The 22,759-nt window shown below is 53.3% G+C and overlaps 1 protein-coding gene across 1 annotated transcript; it reads right to left on the bottom strand.

Moving 5' to 3' along the window:
- Positions 1–924: 924 nt before the first annotated feature.
- LOC120373650 (deoxyribonuclease-1-like) lies at positions 925–18,047 on the bottom strand. Its single transcript, XM_039492353.1, has 11 exons — positions 17,851–18,047; positions 17,335–17,408; positions 16,446–16,671; positions 14,600–14,750; positions 11,873–11,961; positions 9,557–9,640; positions 8,829–8,944; positions 6,489–6,601; positions 5,044–5,198; positions 3,899–3,995; positions 925–1,648 (listed from the first exon to the last, which is right to left on the bottom strand). Exons 3-11 carry the CDS (start codon positions 16,460–16,462, stop codon positions 1,595–1,597), a joined length of 876 nt encoding a protein of 291 aa, XP_039348287.1. The 5' UTR covers positions 16,463–16,671; positions 17,335–17,408; positions 17,851–18,047; the 3' UTR covers positions 925–1,594.
- Between the last annotated feature and the right edge of the window lie 4,712 nt (positions 18,048–22,759).

Raw genomic sequence — 22,759 nt, 5'->3', positions numbered from 1 at the left:
AGGATGCTCACAGCAGCCTAGACGGAGGTTGGTTTCATTCACTCAGGGCCACCGCTGAGCTGTTCTGAGGGCTTTCCATACATTGTGGGAGCGGAGTGACTGACTGCAATAGACAGAAGCATTCCCACTACATTCCCAGTGAGCCACATGCCCCCCCCCATCTCAAATCCTGTCCTGTTCCCACAGCCTAGTCCCTTCCCTCCTAGGGCTGAGCTGTAGTCTTGCTGTTGCAGGAGCATTTGTTGAATAGGGACCCTGCCATGAGCAGAGAAATGCCCCTCATTACAGAATCTGGCAGCTCGGATGGCAGAGGCCTTCAAGAGCATAAATAACCCTCCAAAAAACACTCCAAATCAGATACAGATGGATCCATTTAATTCTCCGGGCCCTTTGATTACATACTGATTGCATGTAATAGAATCAAATTGCAGATGACCAGCACTCCCCCTTATTAGTCCATATTATATACATAGTGTCATTAGTGCAGGTGGGAGATTATAAAAGACAAGCCGTATTAGACACAGAATAGAATCTCTGCCCCGAAATCGGGATGGGACACCACCACAAATGCTGTCCTGTAGGGAATGACTCCATGTGGACAGACAGTGACAAGAACAGTCAGGTTCACGGAGTTCATGGAGGACAGGTTCCTCAATGGCTGTTAGGTCACGGATGCAACCCCAGATGCTGGGACTGGACAATGGGGGATGGATCACTCAATAATTGCCCTGTTCTATTCATTCCCTCTGAAGCATCTGGCACCAGACACTGTCTGAAGACAGGATCCTGGGCTAGATGGACCATTGTTCTGACCAAGTGTGTCCATTCTTATGTTCCATGTTGTGTTCAGAGTTCATGAGCCAGGCCCCCCCAAATCATGAGACTGGTTTAAAAATTGTGAGAGATAAAAAATCAGTGGTGGGTTCTTTTTATTGGCCTGGTGGGGTTTGAGCACTGAGAGGTTAGTCACATCTTCCAGCTTTTCTCCACACACACATGAAGGCTGGACCCTGGCTCTTTGAATGAAAGCTGAGATTCTCCTATAATCACATGACTCCAAGAGGTAGGGCTTTATGAAAAACACCAGATATCATGCGACTCGAGAGTTGGCTTCTAGCCAATCATCAAGCACTTATAAAACTGCCCCTCATTCATTCTATGTTAATTGCACGTACCCATTGGCCACAAAATCAGCTTCCCCCCCACAGCCCTGTTGCCCAGCATAACACTCCAGGATGCCTCGAGACCAAAGATTTCAAAGCTTACTAACTATATTGTGTGAAGGGATCTCCCAATGGCATGGATGTGCCAGTTATCCAAGTACCCAGTAAGTGACGCTGGTGGGCCATTCGATGCAGCACCTAGAGAGGTGGGTTTGTGACCAGCCATGAGGATGTGCCAGGAGCAGCAGGTAGATGCCAGGAGGCTGGTATTTGGCTATAATCGTAGACGCTGAGATTCAGCCTTGGGAGCTCGTCTGAAGGCATTGGCGCTGCAGCCAGCAGCAGCCAAAGAGAATATGAATGCAGTAGAAATTGCTTTGCTACGTCTCCTGGCTTAGCGGGGGATGGAGCAAGGCAGGAGCAGGCGAGCCTCAGCGAGCCTTCAGAGTCACTTCCACCGGGAAATGATCACTCACAGCCAGCACCTGGACACAAAGGGGAGAAATCACAGCCCCTAAGTTGTGGGACTGCTCAGCAGGCATCAGATACAGCTTGTCCATGACTTTGTGTCATGGCTCCTGTTGTCACATGGATCCTGGCACTTCCTGAGGTGCAGCAGGAGGCAGAATGGGCTAATGGCAGAGCACATGTCTAGATCTCTTCTGTGCCCTGATACTGACTCATTGCATGGCCTTGGGCAAATCATCCAACTGCTCCAGGCCTCAGTTTCCCCCATCACAGGGCTCTACCAGGGTGAGTCAATTAATATTAATGAGGTGGTCTGAGATCCTCCTATGCAAGGCAGACTCGTCAAACGCAGAGGTCCCGTCAGCTCCCTGCCTTTGGGGAGGAGAGCGCCCTGCATGGTTTTAGATTAATTCCCAAGCGGCATTCCCATCAGGAGTATGAGCGCAAACCAGGGGATGCCTGGCCTGCGCTCACCCCACAGACATCGAGGCCAGCGGCACGTGCCGAACAGGAGGCCAATGCCAGAATGAGCCAAGGCTCCCCCAGCTCCTCCCTCGAGCTCACAACCCTTTACAGAGGGGAAACTGAGGTATGGAGCGGTGAGGAGAACTGGCCATGCAATTCAAGCCTAAGGTTTAACCCTCTCCTGCCCTGCGCCTTGGGGAGTCTTTCAGACCAGTGCAAAGAATATGTAAAATGCTTCCAGCCTGAGCTGACCTGGAGCGTGTTACTGTCACTTCACACAACCACTCTAACCAGCCACACACTGTCAGGCCCTCGGCCTCTCGATGCCCCTTCCTGCGCCCTAGCCACTGGGCCATGCTGCCTTCACAGCGCCCCCAAGAGCACTGCCGTCTAGACACATGCAAAACACGGCCACAGTCCCCAGGGGAGCTGGCCTCCCGAGGGGCTGAATGGTTCTGTGCAGTGAGCCCCCTGCGTGATGCCGGAGTGGTGGCATCCAATCAGGTAAGAGCACAGGACGCATGCGCTGCAGTGGATGGCACTGCCGAGAGGAGAGCCAGGACCTCAGTGTAATTCACCCTCTAATTCCCCAGCGCTGTGAAAGGAGCAGCCGGAGTCTCCTCTCTCACCTACACCCAGAGGCGCCAACTTTTATTTTTTCCAAGGGGTGCTTCACCCCTGCTCTGCCCCGAAGCCCTGCCCCATTCCACCCCTTTCCCCAAGACCCCGCCTTCACTTCACCTCTTCCTGCCCCCACGCCACCCCTGCTCCGAGGCCCCCACTCGCTGCTCTCTGCTCTCCCCCAGCCACCAAACAGCTGTTTGGCTGCACCGCCTATCAGCTGTTTGGCGGCATCTCCATCAGCTGCTTGGCAATGCCCCGGATTAGTTGATTGGGGGCACTGACGAACAGCTGTGGCTGGTGGGTGCTGAGCACCCACTATTTTTTTTCCGTGGGTGGTCCAGCACGGAGTCGGCGCCTATGGCTATACCAGTTTACTGCTGGTCAGCCAAGAACAATGGTTACCCCACTGAGAGAGCAGGATCAGGCCTGGGGTTTTAACCAATGGCAGGGGCTAACTGCAGGTGTGGGAAGATTATACACAATGTCCATAAGAAAATGGCCACTAGCAACCACCAGCTGGGGCGGTGCGAGCTGTACAGCATAGAGCCAGCAGGGCCTTTCAAATGGAAATGCTGTGTCCTGGCCAGGAGGCGATGTAACTATGTCTGGGGCCCGTCATCCTGCCCCTTGGGCAGTCAGTGATGCCACAGCCAAATGCGTGTGAAAGGCTGCCCTGCAGATCCTGCGCTCTTACCCTGCCCCAGCTCTCACTCTGCACAAGGTGCAGGACAATGGAGAATCAGGCCTCCAGCCTCATCTACACCCACAAGCAGTGCCCCTTTTGCCCCCTAGTGTGGATGGAGTTAGACTGGTCTAAAAGTGCTTTCCCCGGGATAGCTCTTCCCATCTGGGAAGAGGAATAAGCTATCCAGCCCCTTTATATGGTATAACTGCATCCACACGAGTTCCTGCCCCTGTAACTACAGCAGTAAAAAATCACACTCCAAACCCACACAGTTATAGCAGGACAACAGCTCTGTGTAGAGCAGGCCTTAGTGTAGCTGAGCTGGACTAGCCTTTAACTCTGGGAGACTCCCCGCAAAGCTGGGTGCAGTGATCTCTGAGCCTGGCCCCAGTCCTGACCAGCTGTCACTGTCCCCTGGCTAGCTAGCAGCTATTGGCCCTGCTCACAGCTAGCTGCTCTGCGAGTACGCAGGCAGGTTGCCAGCTTCACTTACATCCTCGCGCTGCAGGTGGAAAGTCTCCTGGAAGTTGTTGACTTTGGCAGATCCGGCCACCATACCACGCTGCAGCTCAGAGCCACTCACCACGATCCTGTGACACGCCACAAGGGACTAGGGTTAAACACTGCACTTCTCCGGCAGCTGGTCTTCAGGGTCACACCCTGCAGGGAATGCCCTCGCGGTCACACCCTGCAGGGAATGCCCTCGCCTGCCCCAGAGCCAGGCTGGAGCCCAGGGCTAGCGATGGCAGCGCTGCTGGTGAGGTTCCTCACCAGCTTCTCTGAGTCGTGGAGCCAGGGAGAGTGCTGGGGGCAGCTGACAGGGTGGCTTGGTTTGTGCAGTCCTGGGGGGGAATCCCTCTCCCCAGCAGCTAGACCCCCGAGAGCAACCCCAGGCTCTCAGCCAGCTCCATCTGGTGCAGGACCTGCGCTCAGTGGAGGCAGGTGACAGCTGAACGTGGGGAAGTGAAACTGGCAAGAAACTGCCATGTGCAGGGCCAAGTTCCAGCAACACCTGATTCCAGAACCTTCTATCGCACCTGGGTGTGTGGGGAGCACATGCCCACAGCACGGCACAGGGCAATCAGGGTTAATGAGTGTCCTGGCTGGGCTACAGACAGCCTCTCTGGTCTGGGGTCTGTGCCAGAGGTGTGGTTTTCCACAGCTGAGGTGGTCTCTGAGTACTCCCAGATGTGGTCCTATGAGTGATGGCCTTCTGTGCTAGGGCACTGCCCACCTGCAGCCCTCTCCTTGTCCCTTTTCATCCCCTCCCCGTTATTTCCTGTCCCCAGGGCTGGCACTGGCTGCGCTGGGCTGTCTCTTGGGGCTGCTGTCATTCCTATATTTGATGCACCGTGGCGCGCATGTGGTACCCTCCTGCCATGGGGCTGCATTGCTGAGGGGCCGGCAGCCCCAGGGACTGAAACCCACTACTGACTGGTGGAACAGGCACAGCCTGGGCAGCGGCAGCACAGGCTCCCCTGACACCCCACTGCCCATCTGCCTCAGCACTGGCCCAACCCCCAAGGGCTGACGGAGACCCCCTCAAGCCATATAGCCCTGGGCTTCTTCATACAGCTGCCAGGCCCAGGCCCAGTAGCAGCACTAGGGATGATGATCATCATCAGCAGCTCTCCTCACCGGTCGTAGGCGCAGTTTGTGTACGACACGGTGGTGTCTGCACTGTCCGGGATGAGCCACTGGAAGGCGTCGTTGGTGCGCAGGCGGATGGAAGGCCAGTCCTGCGGCCTGACGTAGGAGCAGTCGGCGTTGAAGTCTCCCAGGAAGACGATGTTCTGCCAAGGAAGTGCCAGGTCAGTGAGAGGGGGCCCAGCCAGGCCAGCCCCCACACCTAGCACACGTTCAAGGCAAGAACCTCACGCACGGCAGCCTCCCCAAGCCCTTCGCTCTGGAGTGTCTCAGGCAGCCCTGCCAGTGCCACGAGCTGAGGTCTCGCTGGCTAACCACTTCTCTCCTTGGCTGTGTCTGTCTTTGTGGCTAAGGCAGGGGCAGGATCTGACACAGGATGGACTGGGGGTCTGTCACTCCCTCTTGCCATTCTGCTGGTTTCTTCTCTGCACAGGGGGGTTGTCTTCTCTGGGGCTGGGGTCATGAGGCTTTCCTTGTGCTCAGCTACACTGTGAGTTCCTGGCACTGCAATGACCTTAGCCTATGGGGCTGACACTTCATCTGCAGAGCAGGGGCAGCACAGGCAGGGCCTCCCACGCCTCCTGCTGATGTACCCAGCCCAGCCCCAGAGAGAGCAGCTCTGGGGAGGGAGTGCAGTGCAGGTGCCAGGGCTCTGGTCTCAAGACCACTCCTAGGGTAACGTGCTGTGTGCACCTCCCTGGCTCAATGTCATCAGGGAACAGCAGGCTTCGGTCACCACTGCCCTGGGCCTGATGCCAGCAGGTGAAAGGGCCTACAGCCCATTCCTGATTGCTTGAGCCGTCGGCACACTGGGACCGTGCTGTCCAGGCTGAGCAGAAGAACCCATCGATTTAGCTGGAAGTAGGTCCAGGATCCTTGTTTGCCATCCCTGTGATGAGACCCTGGCAGAGGAGTGGGAAGGAGCCCGCATCTCCCCACCCTTGGGCACTCTGCCCACAGTGGGGCTGGGGCTGAGCGAACAGCGACCATGGGAAGGCAAGAGGGGTTGTGTGCTTGGGAGGGGTGTGGCTCTGAGGCCTACAGCTGAAGGGGTTGGGGGCAGTGCAGATGGGCCTCTCTGCTCCACAGCTTTGTTTGACACAGATCAGCCTATGGATATGGAAAAAGGGAGATTCGCTTCCCCAGAGGGGAACCCTGCTGGTTAGCTCCAGAGCTCAGTGCCCAGCCACAGCAAGTGGCATGCAGCAGGCCTGGCTGTTCCCGGTAACCTGCACTGGCCCAGGCAGACAGAGCGGCTGTGTGCAGGAAGTGGGAGGTCGGCATGAGTAATAGACTAGCTAGGACCTTCCACAGCCAAGTCAGCTGACGTCCCATTCAGGCAGCAGCCGCCTCAGACAAGACAAGCCGGGGAGGGAACGCTAGTGAGTTCATTCACATGGCAGGCGCTGGGTTTGCGCCCAGCTACATCTGCTTACGTCAGTCCCCCACTTGTCGATGACATCTAAGTAGACATCATAGAGGGCATCAATCTCTGCCACAGCCTCGCTGGGGGGCGTATGCAGGGGTACCAGCACAAACTCCTGCACCTCTGTAGAGACACAAGTTACACAGACAGCCATTTTCTGTGTGCACGCAGAGCTGTCACCCATCACCCCTGCTATCTCCCTCCCTCTCACATACACACACACACACACACATCTGGGACTGTTCCACTCTGGGGTTCCCAAGACCATGCTCTCCATGTGGACAGCCCCCATGAGAATGGCTGCCGTGGGGTTTGTACGTCAGTGCACAGCCACCCTTCCCCTCCCTCGGCCTTGTGACCAAACCATACCCCAAGGAGCAATGGGCTCGTGGGCTGGAGGAGGGGCGGGTATACTCACAGCCCAGTGAACCCCCATGACCCCAAGCTGAGCTCTGGGTCCCAACTGCACCTGGCTCTACAGTGAGCTGAACTGATCCCCAGCTGCTGACCCCCCCAGCCCAGGCACGCACTCCCCAAGCCAGCATCCAGACCCACACCCATTGGGGACTGCAGGTCTTGAACCCTGGTCCACAGGGCGCTTCAGCACCAGTGAGCGCCAACCCACCAATGACCTGCTAAGCGGTGTCAGAGTAGGAACTGAACTCCACGCAGTCCTGGACTCACTGCTTCACTGCGACTATATAAACCCAGCACAGGAACAGGAAGCTGCCTGAGCAGCTGGGATCTTTCTGCTCAGGGCTGCTTTCCCTGCCATATCTGCCTCTGCTACCTGCTAAGGAGCTCCTGGTAACCTGGCCCTGCCTGACCCCAGACCTCAGTTTGTCCTCTGGCCTGTTGCAGACTTTGACCTCCTGGTATCAGACTGGCTCTGACCCTAATGCTGCTCTGACCACTAGGTCAGGCTGCCTACATACCAGTCAGAATAAGTCCCCAGGCCCGGATCCAGCCCCACACTCCCTCTATTTGGACCTAGGCCTGTCTCTGAGTTGAAGCATCATTCCCAAAGACTTTGCCAAACTCTCCATGGTAATGTTCCTTGTTCCCTGGAGGGAGGGATCAGCGTGTGGGGGAACAGGGGTTTCTCTAGCTAGATCAGGGGTGGGCAAACTACGGCCCGCGGGCCACATCCGGCCCGCGGGACTGTCCTGCCCGGCCCCCGAGCTCCTGACCCAGGAGGCTCACCCTTGGCCCCTCCCTTGCTATCCCCCATCCCCCGCAGCCTCAGCTCGCTCGCTCCGCCACTGGCGCAATGCTCTGGGCGGTGGGGCTGCAAGCTCCTGGGGCAGCGAGCTGCGGAGCCCGGCCTGACCCAGTCTCTGTGCTGCACGGTGGCGGCGGCTGCGTGGCTGTAGCGCCGCCAGCCAGCGGTGCTCCAGGCAGTGTGGTAAGGGGGCAGGGGACAGGGGGGGTTGGATAGAGGGCAGAGGAGTTCGGGGTGGTGGTCAGAGGGCGGGGGTGTGGATAGGGCAGAGGTGGGCAAATTACGGACCGCGAGCCACATCTGGCCTGCGGGGCCATCCTGCCCAGCCCCTGAGCTCCCAGCTGGCCCCGGCCCCTCCCCGGCTGTCCTTCCTCCCCCGCAGCCTCAGCTTGCTGTGCTGGCAGCGCGGCATCCTGGCTGGCTCTGGGGCTGGGCGGCGCAGTGCAGGGGCAGATTTACAAGTGAACACAGGGTGCCCTGGCAAAGGCCCCCCAACAACAGGGGGACCCAGGGCCGGGCACTTGGGCAACTCAACACTGGCTGCACTGAAATCATATACAGGCGGGCGGTGCAGATGGCGGGAGCGCAGGGAACGCAGGCGGAGGACTCAGGGGGAGCACTGGGAGGCCACGCAGCCGGCCAGAGAGAAGCGGCCCTTTGAAGGGGAAACCGCCGCTTCTCTCTGGCTGTGCGGCTGCCCCTGCTCCTGTTGAGTCCTCCACCCATGTTTGCGGGGCCACATTCCGAAAGGGGCTGGGGGGGGAAGATAGATAAGGGGTAGGGTCCTGGAAGGGGGCAGTCAGGGGCAGGGGGTCCTGAAAGGGGGTGGTCAGGGGGTGGGGTGGATGGAGGGGTCGGTTGGGGACAAGGAGCAGAGGGGTTGGATGGGTTTGGAGGTTCTTAGGGGGGCAGTCAGGGGGCAGGAAGTGGGAGGGGGTGGATAAGGGGTGGGGGCAGGCTGTTTGGGAGGGGGCACAGTCTTCCCTACCTGGCCCTCCATACTGTTTTGCAACCCCAATGTGGCCCTTGGGCCAAAAAGTTTGCCCACCCCTGACCTAGATGCAGGATGGCCTGGGGTGCTGCTGCTCCCAGTGCCATGGGGCAGAGAGATCCCTGGGCCCCGCTTACCTGTATAGGGGGAGGAGAACTTCACAATGAAGGGCTCCCTGCTGAAAGTGTCGTTCCCGCAGGGCTCACAGCCGTCATCATAGTAGTAACTGTCCACCACCGACACCACACCCGTCCTGCCGGGGGGAGAGATGGAATGACCACACACAGTCAGGTGGCTCCACTCTGGGGTGGGCCCTGGTGCACCCAGGGTAGGGTGGCCAAGTGCCTGGTTTTCTGTTGGAAAGTCCGGTCGAAAAGGGGACCTGATAGGATCCAGTCAGATCTACTGACCAGACACCCAATGTCTGGTTACTGCAGGCCTGGTAGGCGCCAAGTCATCACCCACATCAGCCCCTATTTAGTCAGGGCCACCTCCTACCTGCATCAGGTGGCTGCAGCTCCAAGCACCAGCAAAGCAAGTGAGGTGGGAGGGGAAAAGCAGTGAGCGACAGGAGGGAAGGTGGAAGAGGCGTGGAAGGGGCAGGGCATCAGGGGAAAGAGGCGTGGAAGGGGCAGGGCCTTGGGGAAGAGGCATGGCAGAGGTGTGGCCTCAGGGGAAGGGACGGGGCTGGGAAGGTTCCGTTTTTTAAATATTACCAAATTGGCAACCCTAGCCCAGGGGCCTGCGTGCAGAGAGCAGCAGTGGCTGGGCAGGAGACTCAAGAGCGTGGGGGATGCTTTGGACATCACCTGAGGTGAAAACACCTAGTGCTGTCACTAGCTCTGGCTGTTTGCTGGATCCTTACCTGTACACAAAGAGATACTGCTCCTTGTAGGAGTTCCGGCCCAGGGGCTCGCTGACTACATAGCTGTATGGCTGCAGAGATGTCCTAGAGTGGGGGCAGCAGAGAAGCCGGCAGTGAGGCCAGAGCTGGAGCAGGGAGGGCTGTGCACACGTCCAGCACATCTCCCTGCTCTGCACCACCTCCCACCTTTCCCGTCCCACCCCCAGCCAGCGTAGGAGTGACCCTGCCTGCTTTACGGCTGAGACGTCTCCCTCCATGCAGGCCCCTTGCCACTCTGTTCCGGGAAGCCAAGCTTGGAGGGTGGGGGTGCCTCAGGGAGCATCGTTCAATATGTAGGCTGGCTTGACATGAGTAATTGGACATGGGTGAGGCCTTATTTCTTGGGAGACAGGATTAGGGAGGTAAGTGGAGCAGCAGGCTGGAAACAGATTGTCTGTGCTAGCTAAGATAAGGGGGACCCTCAGGGAACCACTGACAATGGACAAGATAACAATGGATAAGCGAAGCTTGGAAGGTGAGCTGAGGCAAAGAGAATGTTGTGCAAGGACAGTGCATGCTGTACGAGGACTGGGTCCCGCAAAGGGAACACACCCATCCCCAAAACAGGTGATGCAATGGCATGTATACATGTCTATAAAAAGAGGGTGGCTGGATCACTTTGGATGGGTGGTACCGGTATGCCCTATCCTCACCCCTTCCACTTGAGTCTGATCAACTCAGCGTAGCTTCGCCGTAGGCTCAATGTAGTGACCTGAGTGACGGGAATGGAGTTGAACTGAGTTCTTGGGAAGCTGAGTGGAAGAGGTTTTGTGGGAACCCTTCCACCACAGAGGTCCTGAGCGCCTGTGACCCCACTCCACGTCAGGGACAGTTGCAGGTGGCCTCAGCTCTCATACCACCACCAACAGAATCAGACCTCACTGGTGTCATGTTACCCCTGGCCTGAGGCTGTAGATCTGTCCACTGCACTTCCCAAGCCCATTCCAGCCCTCTCCACCCCTTTGACAAGCTTCTCCTGAGGGGTTGGTGGCCCTTGTCCCCAATTCACACACATATGGTAGGGTCCAGTTCTGACCTCACACCGGTTTCACACTGGATGGCCTCCATTGGCTGTCATGGAGTTACCCCTCATTTATACCAGAGTACGAGATCAGGATCAGTGTATACAGTCACTTTGCACTGGTGTAAACGGCTGCACCATGCTCCGCTCCGTATCTGCACCTTGCTGATGTCCTCAGGGAGTTCTGGGCTCCTCTGTTTGTGCTGTCTTTTGTATACAAGATTATTTCCCTGAAATGTGCCACCCTGGTACCACTGTACCTCATATCATGCTTGCTTTGTGAGAATGGCGGCGTGTGGCACCAGGCAGGGATGCCCCATGCCCCTTCTCGCGCATGTGCCTTTTGGTGGTGAAAAGCTCCAGAGGCCCATGAGGGTGTCTGTGATGTAGCATTTACCCCAGACTGGCCAGTAAGGGGGTTAATAAAGCCCTAGGGAGGCTGTGCAAAAAGCAGCCAATAGGAGAGGGGCTGCGAGGAGTGGCCAATTAGGGACTGGGAGGCCCATATAAAAGACCCTCAGAGCTAAGCAGGGTCAGTAGCTGACTGGAACTTGAGAAGGACAGACTGTGTCTGGAGTTGGTTGCAACCTGGTACCACCTTGGACACAACAGGAACCTGGGGAGAAGAGAAGGAGCTCTGGATAGGCTGCTGAGACTGAGGAAGGAGCTGTGGCTGCAGGGAAGTGGCCCAGGGAAATGCAGTGATAGTAGAGGCAAAGGAATGCAGTAAGTGACTGTAGTTTGGAAGGTTCCTGAGCTGGGACCCAGAGCAGTGGGTGGGCCTGGATCCCCCCCACTCACCACTGGGGAAGTGGCAGGACTATTGAGGAGGTAAACCTCCCCTGGAAGGGAGGAACCCAGATAGTGATATGGCTGGAGGGCTGAGCCATGAAGAGGATGCTGTGGTACTTGATGCTGCAAGAGGGGTTGCAGGTGGACTGTGGCTGAAGTGAAGGGGTGCAGACTGTGGATGGGGTTGTTAGGATTGAGCTAAACCCCAGAGTGACCAGGAGGAGGTGCTGAACCAGTGGTGAGTGATGCTCCCCATGACACTGTCACTGAGTCAATTATGCCAGAGCCACAGCTCCAGCACTCCCTTCATCTAAGCTTCCGTGGGCAGCAACTGAGCCTTCCCTGTGTGGCTGGCTGGGTGCTGCACCTGAAGGGGCCTTGTTTATACCTGCTCTAAAACTCTCCAGACCACAGCAATGTTTTAGGCTCCTCCCCACCCCGTTCCACATAGGTTTGGAAAGCACCTGTTGAGCTGGTCCATCAGTTTCCTGACAGCACTCCCATCAGAGTCACGGACCTCCTGCACCACAGCAATGTCGTATGTCTGCACGATCTGGGGGAAACACAAAGTGCCGTGCTGTGAAGCTGAGCCTGGTGCAGGCTGTGTGTGCAGTGCCTAACACCCCTCACCTTTCTCCCCAGCTTCCCTTAGAGATGCACAAACACTGGGAAAATTGCTGAGAACACCCAGCAAAATCCCAGGCTGCAGCCAGCCACCAGAAGGGTGGTGTCCCCAGGGCTGACATGCCCCTTCAACCACCACCTGAGCTGGGTATTTAACCTCTCTTCTGCTGCAGTGCACAAGCTGGGGGAAGGAGGTGAGCCCTGGGGTGAGTTAGATGGGAAAATGGAGGAGAACAGGAGGAAATGGCAGCTTTCAGACTGCAGCTGTTCCAGAAGGGTTTGAAATCAGCCAGCAGGATCCCAACAGAGCAGAGACCAACAAAGCAGTGATTGTAGAGGATGAGTTTTACTGCCATAGGGAATGCCAGCCAGGCTGTCAGGATTACCCTCTGTCTGTCTCTAAAAGCACTGGAATCTGAAGTGGTGATAGATAGATATAGATAATGGTCCATCTAGCCCAGTATCCTGGTGCCAGATGCTTCAGAGGGAATGAACAGAACAGGGTAATTACTGAGTGATCCATCCCAGTTTCTGGCAGCCACACGGTCCCCTATAACACTGAAGTGAAACCAAGGTCCCAGAAAGATAGATAGGTAAGCAGGGGAATGGTCTCGCTATTGTAGGGATCTTTCCTGGCTTATACACTACCCCGGTGAAATGAGCTAGCGAAAGGATCTGAGTCTTCGCTCCCATCTCCTTTACCCAGAGGCCTGCCTGACCTCAAGGGCTCCCCTCCCCCTCTCCTGTGTGTCAGAGTCCTTGTAACTCCAACAAGGCCAGGCCCAGGATTCCTGGGGGTCTCGACCCCCCCAACATTGTCGTGGTCACTTAGGGCAGGGGCTAGTGTGTTCCCCACTCCGGGGTGTGCTCGCTGCACTGGATGCTTCCCTGACCCACTGATCATTGCATACAGTTCAAAGCAAATACAGTTTATTAAACAGCAATCAATTATAAGGGAAAAAATGGGAAAGGTTAGAGGAAAACACGTCACCCTGCTCTGTGGCACGGGGACATCACAAGCAGCGTCTCTGGAATGTAAGAGAAGTTCAGTCTGTTCCTCACAAGTCCCAGGCCACCTCCTGAAGCCCTGGCTGTGCTGCAAGGATGCTGCGGGTAGGACACCTGCTCTGGCAGTGGCCACATGCCCTCAGGCTTTAGGTGGCAGGACCCTTCTTCCCAGCATCGCCCCGCCCTGTTGGGGTTACGATTGCCCCCTCCAAGTCTGGCATGTAGGGCCTCTTGGCTGGAGGCATCTCCCTGCGCTGGCCCCACTGCCCAGGGTCCCCCTCACTCTCCCTAGCTGCTCACCACACTCGGCTCTGGACTGCTCCAGCTCCACTCTGCCTCAGCACTGCTGCTGCTCTGCCTCCAGCTCCCTGGGCTGCTTCTCTGGCCCCTCTAGCTCTGGTTGCTGCAGCTCTGCTCGCAGCACAGGTCTGCTCTGTGGGCTGCTTCTGTAACTCTGCTCTCTGGCCCCTCTGGCTGGCACAGCTCTGCTCCCCAGCTCAGCTCGGGCCCCTGCTTTCTCCTTAGCTCGGCCCCACTCTGTCTGACCCAGGCAATTCCAGCTCACATAGAGAATGGGATTCCCCTGGCCTCCTGACTCCCTGATTAGCCTGCCTGCCCTGTCAATCAGGCTGACCTGGAGCACTGGCCTCTCCCCATTGTTCTTGGGGACTGTCAGTCTCAGGCTCCTGATTTCCCATTGACCCTTCCCAGTTCTTTTGGTACGGGGAGCTAGCCAACCAAAACACCCCCACTGAGTTTTAGTAAGGGGACAACAGTCCCCTTACATAGAGTGACCAGATAGCAAATGTGAAAAAACAGCACAGGGGGTGGGAGGTAATAGGTGCCTATATAAGAAAAAGTCCCAAAAAATGGGACTGTCCCTATAAAAATGGGACACCTGGTCACCCTACCCTTACAGATAGATAAATGATCGATCAGTCTATTTATCTATCTAGGACCTTGGTTTCCCTTCTCAGTGTTATAGGGGACCGTGTGGCTGATGACTGCCAGAAACTGTTTTGTTCATTCCCTCTGAAGCATCTGGCACCAGCCGCTGTTGGAAGAGATGGACCCATTAGTCTGATCCAGAATGGCCATTCTTTTGTTCTGATAGACCATCTATGCCCATACATAACCATCCATTGATCTATCACCTCCTCACTTGGACCTTGGTTTCACTTCTCAGTGTTATGGGGCACAGTGTGGCTGGAAAGTGTCTCCCCACAGGGTTCCTGGGCAGGGCTCAGATAGGCTGTCTCCACTTGTAACCAAGAGGTCTAGGGCATAACCACCATGGAGGAGCCACTAACCAACTTTACCATTTCTTAGCCAATCATGCTGGAGTAAGCAGAAAAACAACCCAGCACTTGGCCCTTCATCGCTGCCCTTTCAGTTGGGTTTCTAAGTAGCCTTCAGCCCAAGTGATAGCATACTCTCCAGGCCCAAAGAAAGCACACTCCTGAGAGCCCCTGGGCCAGCGGTTTGATGGAGTCCTGGGCACCCCCAGCTCCCAAGAACTGCTGGTATGTGGGACCTCCCCCCAAACCCCCAGCACTCACGTTCACAATGATGCCTGCAATGGTCTCATTGGACAGCTTGCTGTCTCCAAAACTCCTGATGTTGAAAGCGCAGATTCTCAGGGTGGCAGCTGTGCGCAGCAGGTGGTAGGCCAGGGTCAGCAAAGCCAGCACTGGCCTCATGGCCCCCATCCTGCCGGGAGGAAGGGAAGCAAAGCCTCAAGGGATCGGCAGAGAGGTTAGTTACGGTAAGAACTGCATCGCCTGCCTCCAGTCCCTGTGCCATGCAGCGATGTTACCTGGCACAGGTAACAATCTTGAAAGCAGCCCCTGAGATTCCCCCTTCCTTGGAGTTCACCCTCACCGACATTCGCCCTTGAGACTCCCTGGATTCATCTTCCCAACATCACTCAGACCGAGAGAAAGGCTCGATTGTTTGGCGGAGGGAGGGGGAGTGCAGGCTGATGCTGCTCATACTTCTATGCAGTTCTCAGTTCACCTATGCCACTGGATTAACACAGGGCCATTCCCTCAGCATCCTACACAGGTGAAATGCCCATTGAAATTGTGAAAGTAGAATGAATTATATTGTAAAAATAAGAATGGATTAAAGAAAAGTTGTATGTACCTTTAAGCAGAAATAAATGTTGAAATACAGGTGCCAGGAAAAGAAACATTAGGCATAAACAATGGTGCTAATGGTGAAACATTAACAGAAAATCGGTAATAGTTAGTAAGGAAATAAGATATGCATGCCTAGCCCAGGTAAACTTATCTGATTCTGCTTCCTTTGTTACCTTGTTAAGTTCCCACCCTTTTATCTGTATAAATAAGATAGTTTGTGTCTTGCATGGTGCTCACATTATCTGGGTGTTATTAGCAGAGCGCTGTGCTAATAAAACGGAGTGGTCTGACAAACTGTGAGTCCTGAGTCTAACTTTGACAAAATTAATTGAGCCAATCCTGATGCACCAACTCCAGTAAACCCAGCCATACCCCCCAGCACCCTATGCCAGCACTGTCACTTCCACCTATACAGCTGTCAGGGGAATGATTCCCCATGCTCCTGTTAAAATATCTCACATGCTCATTCAAAGGTCATTGCTTTCGACACCTCCATAAGAGAGCTCCCTCCCCGTGCACTCTTCCATCCAGACAATTGTGTGGTACCTTCGGTAGAAGATCACCACTGTTTTGCCACCACCTTGTGTTGGCCCTTTGATTGGTGTCCCAAGAAACTAGAAGGTACATGTGGTTCTTACACATAAAAGGTGAAGTCTTGGCTCCACTGAATCAATGGGAATTTTGCTATTGACTTCGATGGGGCTAGGATTTCACCCAAGGTGTTTGTAAATATAAGAGAAATGCTACGCGCACTTTTCTACCCTCTTTATTCAGGCCATGCCTAAGCTAGGGGTGCTACAATGGCACAGCTAAAGTGCTGCAGCTGTGCTACTGTAGTGGAGCAGCTTCCTACAGTGATGCAAGGGGTTTTCCCATCACTGTAGGAAATCTTCCTTTCTGTGCAGCTGTAGCTAGGGTGACTGATGAATTCTGTTGACCTAGCCACGTCTACACCTGCGATTGGGTCATCATAGCTGTAGCACTCGGGTGTGAATTTCACACACACCCCGAGTGCTGTAGGTATACTGACCTAACTTTTCAGTACAAAACTTCCACTGAAGTAAGGAGGTCAGGATCAGGGCCTATAGGAAAGTACTATAATCCAGAAAACACATATCTCCCCAACGACTGTTAATTGGCTGATTTACCCCAGCTGAAGATTTGGCCTTAGATACTGTCTGGTGGAGAAAAATCTGATCACCAGAAAATTAGTTGGAACAGCCGAAGTCTACATCTGTAAGAAGGAAATGAAAGTGCAACTTACCTTTGATGTTGCTCCATACGCCCCACAGAGAGCAGAAGTTCCCTGGCCCCTATTTATGAAAGTTTGTGAAGTCCTGACTTTGCCAAGGGGGGATTCCACTGTTTGCTCAAGGCCTGGTATAGGCTCCATATGGTCACTTTCAGGAAAGCAAAGGTTTGCTCAGTGACAAAACAGCTCTTCCTATCGGAGTTGATAACGATATCTCCAGCCATGGGGTCCAACATAACTGTAGGAAAGAATGCTAATCAATACCAACAGTCCTTGTGGTGGCAGAGAAAAACTTGAAAACACAAACCCAGAAGGCTCAAAAATCACAACATCAATAAAAAAAACCCAGCATTGATTATTCTTTACAAAGCTCATGAATAAAGAATAATCTCATGAGATTTTGGGGCCTGACATATGATTTTTGAATGTGTAGGATTGGCAACATCCCCCCAGTCTGAACGAGCCAGGCTTCCTTCCCAATGCCCCGTTAAAGGCAGACGAGTGCAGTATTTCAATCATTACCACATTGGTTCAACTGTTATCGAAAATGTTGTTACTTCCCAAATGTAACAGTATAAAAAGTGGGTTGCTTGGTTTAAACCGGAGATACAGAGTGAAACCAGCTCCATGGTACCTTGTGGCTGGGAGCAAACCAAGTCCATGTTCATGTAAAAGAATGTTAATGTCTGAGGGGCGGTAAGACACACAGAGATGTGCATACTTCTTCCGAGTAGCATCTGGGGAGAGAAGCAGTTGCGCTGGGAGTTTTCAACACAGACCTGAAGCCCTCAACTAGAGCCCCATTTGGGAAAGTCTGATGCTGCCACGGATACCTCTTGATGCCCCTAAACCCCAACCAACAACAAAGGAAATTAAAATGTGTATATATAACACATCTTACCCCAAGCAGAGTTTTAACTCTGGGAAGGGAGAAGAGCCAGAGACTCCATAAAATCCAATAGGGACTTCACTATTCTGTGGAAGGTAAAGGCAGGATAAGACACATACTCATTTGTCTTCCCTTGTGAGAAGCATTCATAGGAACTATGTTCATACTGATAAACCTGGAGACTCTCTCCCAACTCAGAGCATTCCCATCTCCTCCCAGGTTTTACCCCACTCCGGCAGGGAAATCCTGGCCCCACTGAAGAACTCATTGGGAGTTCTGGCAGCTATTGAGCAGACTTGGGCTTGCTAGCTGTTCCAGGGACAGGAAGAGGCAGCTGGGGAGGGGCTGTTCATTCCTTTCAGCTCCTACACAGAACTCAGGGGACAGGCGCCCATCTGATCTGCTGCACCCTTCTCAAGGGGCTCAATCTCCCCAGTCTCCTCCTATGCCTGCAGACCTAGAGCCCAACCCTCCAGGATTGTTCTGGAGTCTCCAGGAATTAAAAATTAATCTTTAATTAAAGGCTACCTCATGTGATGAAATCTTCAGGAATACAGCCAACTCAAACTGGCAACTCTAGGCTGCTTGCTCCCCAGTCCCTAGCCAGGACCCTCCAACCTCCCCAGTTGCTACTTTCCAGAGGAGGGGTGAATCTTTAGCCCCAAATGCCTCTTTGAGTGGCACTGTCAACTAGGGAGACCTCAGCCTCTATGGCCCATTTATAAATCTTCACCCCTGAAATGGTGGTCAGGAAAGAACCCATCTCATGGAGGATATATACATCCCCTCCCCCCCCCCCGGCCCCACCCACCCAGCCTCATTCCCTAGGCTCTGGGTAGTGGCAGGACCTGATTCTCCTTTCTCTCTGTGCTCTCATGCACATCAATGTGAGTGGGAGCAGAGCAAGGCCTAGAGCCTCCCCAGGTGGTGCAGCTCCCCACAGTCCCACCACCTCGGGCGTGGGAGATGCCTCCATAGCTGGACTACCCCCAAGCTTGCGGAATCTCCGAGGGCAGCAGCTGTGGAGGCTAGTCTGGGCTGGGTAGGTCAGTTATGCAACATGATGGAACTCATCTCCCCTAGGCTCTGCATGTCGCTTCTCTGCACTGCTCCCAGCCGTGCCACGTTACAGCTGTCCCCATGTTGCCTCTCCTTTGGTCACTGTGAGTGCCGCTCTGACTGGAACAGCTGCTTTTATTTACATCCCTTTATCTGCCAAGAGCTTTTCATCCTTGAAATGCAGCTGGTGAGTTTCTCACAAGGGTGGGGTTGGATCCTCCCAGGGAGGGGCTTTGCAGCAGAGTAGAACCAGTGCAGCAGGGAGCACATACAGCAAGAGCATCACTGCTCTTTGCAGTGTCAGGACGTTCTTTCCCAGTCCCACAGGTAGAATTTTGGCTGAGTCACAGGCTTCTACTGCAGCAAGGCTTCCCTACATCTTTTTCACAACTCAGGCCAGGGCTTGAAAACACCATCTGGCTCTTACTTCCCTTGCTCACTGTTCACCATTGTTATCCTACCTTGACAGGAGAATGTAAAATAGGATGCTGGGCTGTGATAGTGCCTGTGCAAACTTGTGCCACTAGAGGGCATTGCATGCCTCCTGAAACAGCCAAGGGGGAAGAAAATCTTCCAGCCATGCAGTGTCCAGAGGACACAGAGCTGGCTGCTGGTGCTGGAGCTTCCAGGCAGCTGGAAACACTAGCTGTGAGCGGTATGAGCAGCTCCATTAATTGCCGTGGAATGTTAGTTTTGAATAATGATCATGATCCAGGACAACACGAAAATCTGCAGCCCTTTGAAAATGTGGGTGTAGCATGGAATGAATTGCACAGGATAAGTAACAAAGTGTCTGCTGTGCTGACTGCAGGATTCACTGTCAGGTTTCGTTCCATAAGCCTCCATTGTTAAAATGACTTGACTCTGCCACAGAACTTCCATCCTGCCTCCTCTAGCGGAAGAGGAATCTGGGGACTTTGTTGCTGATTGAGGCCTAGCGAGTTGCAAAGTACACAGGGGCATGATTATAATTGGAACCGGAACTATGTTACTGATTCATATCCAGCCTGGGTCAACAGAGGATGACTTTCCAACAAAAAGTTAACCATTTTGAACCTCATTATTACAGATAAAGATGATGAATTAATCGTTGGACTGGAATCAGTGGTGGTTGCCTTACCACTGTCCAGCAACCATGACTTGATTACATTCAATATGGGCAAATGAAGGCCACTCCCAAATGGTCATTATATAATTTGTGCTTCAAGAGGGCTAATTTCCCAAAGCAGAGGAAAATGATGAGCAAAGTTAACTGGGTAGAAAAATGTAGACAGAAAAATATAAATGAAATTTGAGAGTTCTGAGAGTGCTTTAAGAAAAGTTTATTAAATGGCCAAAAAGCAGTAGAGGACAACTTTGGCTAAAAACCCATTCCGATTCAGTGACAATGTAAAGACTGCAAGTAGAAATAAAAAAAGCAATATATAACAAAAGGAAAAAAGGGGAAATAGCAGTCAATATAAATTAGAAGTTATGAAGTGTAGAAGATTGATACAGGAAGCTAAAATCATCAGGGGAAAAATTCATAGTTAACAGGGCTAAGAACAATAAGGAGTTTTTAGGATTTCTTCTATTGCTGATATACTCTTAACAGCATTCTGCAGGGTTTATACCATTGTTATGTCCCTACCACCCAGGAAGGCTTGACCCCCACGCTCAGAGTCTGTTTCAGGCCCTTTTTCTCAGGGTTTTGACTTTATTTCTTCTAATTAACACAATTCAGCACATCAATAATCCTTTAGCCCACAAAAACAGTTCTCTTACAGGAGCCTTTCTACCCCCTACAGCTCTCTACCAGTTTGATTACAGAGCATCACACTGCTCCAGGGCCTGTCATATAAGCTAGCCAAGTCCCTGCAACTCTCCACCCCCAGCTAAGCTGCTTGCAGGTTTTCATAATCAGCTGATCCCTAGATGATCAGTCTCAGCTGGGAGGTAACTGATCCATCACAGGTGAGGCTTGGCCCAACTTCCCTTTAAGGACCAGCTACCCTGTGACAGAGATGGAGATGGTCAAATTGATAATGTTGCCAAAAAAAAGGCAGATGTGTTCAATAAATATTTCTGTTCTGTATTTAGAAAGAAGCAGGATGATGTTCTTATATCATACAAAGATGATGAAGTACCTTCCAGTCTATTAGTAACCAAGGAGGATGTTAAACACAATCTATTAGTGATAAACATTTTTAAATCAGCAGGTCCAAGTATCTTGCACCTAAGAGTCCTAAAAGAGTTGGCTGAGGAGATCCCTGGCCTGCTGATGTTAATGTTTAATAAATCTTAGAATACTGAGAAAATTCCAGAAGTCTGGATGTGCCAATATTCAAAAAAGGCAAGTGGGATGAATCCAGTGGGCATGTACTTGGCACAGCTCAGCGGTGCCTCTGTTTCCTGCTAAATTGCAATTTATACTCATGCTAACTCAATTACAGTTAGCAAAAGTAAGTGTACATGAGCTGGGGAATCGCACCCCTAGCTTGTAGTGTAGATGTAATCTAAAAGTTGTGGCTGTGGGATGGGGATGAAGATTTTGGTGTGGGTGGGTGGCAGGATCACTGTCTCTAGGGACACAGCACCACCCCAGTGGTGTTAACATTTAACAAGCTTCTAGAAGGAAACAAGAAGAAATATTATGACAAGAGTGTCCAGCAATTACCCCCTTGCAAGTGAGAGAATGTCAGATACCTGAACAAAACCAAGGAGGACACTGGGCACCCAGGTATGAACTGCAATCTGACCCCTTTACTCCACTCCTGAGGCATATGGGCCTGGAAAGAGGCTGAGGGCTCCCAGCTAGGAATTCCACTGATGCACAGGGGTTATCCAGACAGCATAGGCACAGGCCAGGGGTGGGAACGGCCATTTCAGGGAGGCCAGAGCATTCTGCATTGTAGTTATTATGGCAGCAGTGCAGCGCCTATGGCTGGGGGATGAGGGAGCTGCTGTAAATAAGCAGGGGCTGCTCTGATACTTGGCCTCAAATTCAGAAAGTACAACTCCACCAGGAGCAGCAAATGCCAGCTCTGGCTGGTGGCCGGACAGGCCAGTGCAGAAGGAACCATTCTGAGAACAAGAAGTGGCCATGTGCTCAGAAAGCCATCAGGGTTTGGAGATGGAAGGTCTATGTCCCAGAAGAGAGGCTAATCTTTACTTCTGGCAATGGGTTCAGGCTAACTCCCTTTCCACCCTTCCTGGAGGTCTCACTTGAAGGGCTGTATTTAATTAACTGGCCATATTGGTCTGCTGTTGTTCTTTTAGGAGCTACAATATTTCCTTTACATTTTAAAAAAGAGGAAAGCTGTATGAGCAGTTACTAGAAAGCGTGTCTATGGGCTTTGGCATGTAACACCTGGCTGTATCTCTGATGACTGAAGCAGGTTTGAGTATTATTTGCTTATTAACTAACAACAAGAAGTATCTGATACAGTAAACACAGTGCTCGCATTATTATTTATTTTATTGTGGCCACACCTACAGGCCCCAAACCCACTGTGCTAGGTACCGTGTAAAAATATAACAGAGAGCCAGTTCCCATCCCGAAGAGCCGGCAATCCAAGCACCAACGGTGCTGTAATCTACCTTGACTAAATCCTCAAGCACCAGCTCTGAGCTGCAGGCTGTATGCCCCTTTTGCTGCCACTGGATTCTGGGGCTGGGTGGGTGCCAGCCCAGACCACAGCATAAAAAAGGGGCGCTCCCAGGGCTTCTATAATTTAGGCTGGGCTGCGATGGTTCCTAGGGACCATTCCAGCAACTGAGATTAGCCATCTTGCAGCATTGCTCCAGCCACACCTCTGATGCACCCCTGTGCTGACTAGGGGATGGCTCAGCCCTATGCCACTGGAGGAGGGCCCTATACTAGCGGTATTCACTGGGGGTTAGCTTAGCCGACTTTCATGGTGCAATGTAAAAGAACAGACCCTATGGTGCCTCAGGGTCTGCAGCTGGCTCTGGTCCCTATGAGAGTCAGCAGGGAGCATGGCACTGCAGTGCCCAGGGCTGGAGGTAACTTGATACACCCTGCTGCTCTCAACCCCACATACACAAGGGGCACCAGGCCATCCCTTCCTAACGCCAACCCAGCACGGGGAAATAAAGAGCAGTTTCTTTAGGGTGACCAGTCAACAAATGTGAAAAATCGGGATGGGGGTGGGGGTAATAGGAGCCTGTATAAGAAAAAGACCCCAAAATCAGGACATCTGGTCACCCTAAGTCTCTTACCAGCCCTCTGTGTGTCCCCCACTCACATTATAGCATGGTCCTGGCCCCTCCCCGGCATCAACCCACACACCCCTCTCCCCCAGGGGTACCCGCCCCACAACTCCCTCTCCCCTAGGCACCAGCCGCTCCTCCTTCTCCCCTCCCCAGGCAATGGCCC

The sequence above is a fragment of the Mauremys reevesii genome, linkage group 10 (assembly GCF_016161935.1).
Source record: "Mauremys reevesii isolate NIE-2019 linkage group 10, ASM1616193v1, whole genome shotgun sequence".
In the NCBI taxonomy this organism is placed as follows: Eukaryota; Metazoa; Chordata; order Testudines; family Geoemydidae; genus Mauremys; species Mauremys reevesii.
This window is presented reverse-complemented; position numbering and strand designations above follow the sequence as displayed.

Coding starts and splice junctions, on each gene's coding strand:
- LOC120373650 (XM_039492353.1), bottom strand. Junction 9,641..11,872: donor CTGATGGACCAGCTCAACAG/GTGCTTTCCAAA, acceptor CCCCCACTCTAG/GACATCTCTGCAGCCATACA. Junction 3,996..5,043: donor ACAAACTGCGCCTACGACCG/GTGAGGAGAGCT, acceptor GGCGTGTCACAG/GATCGTGGTGAGTGGCTCTG.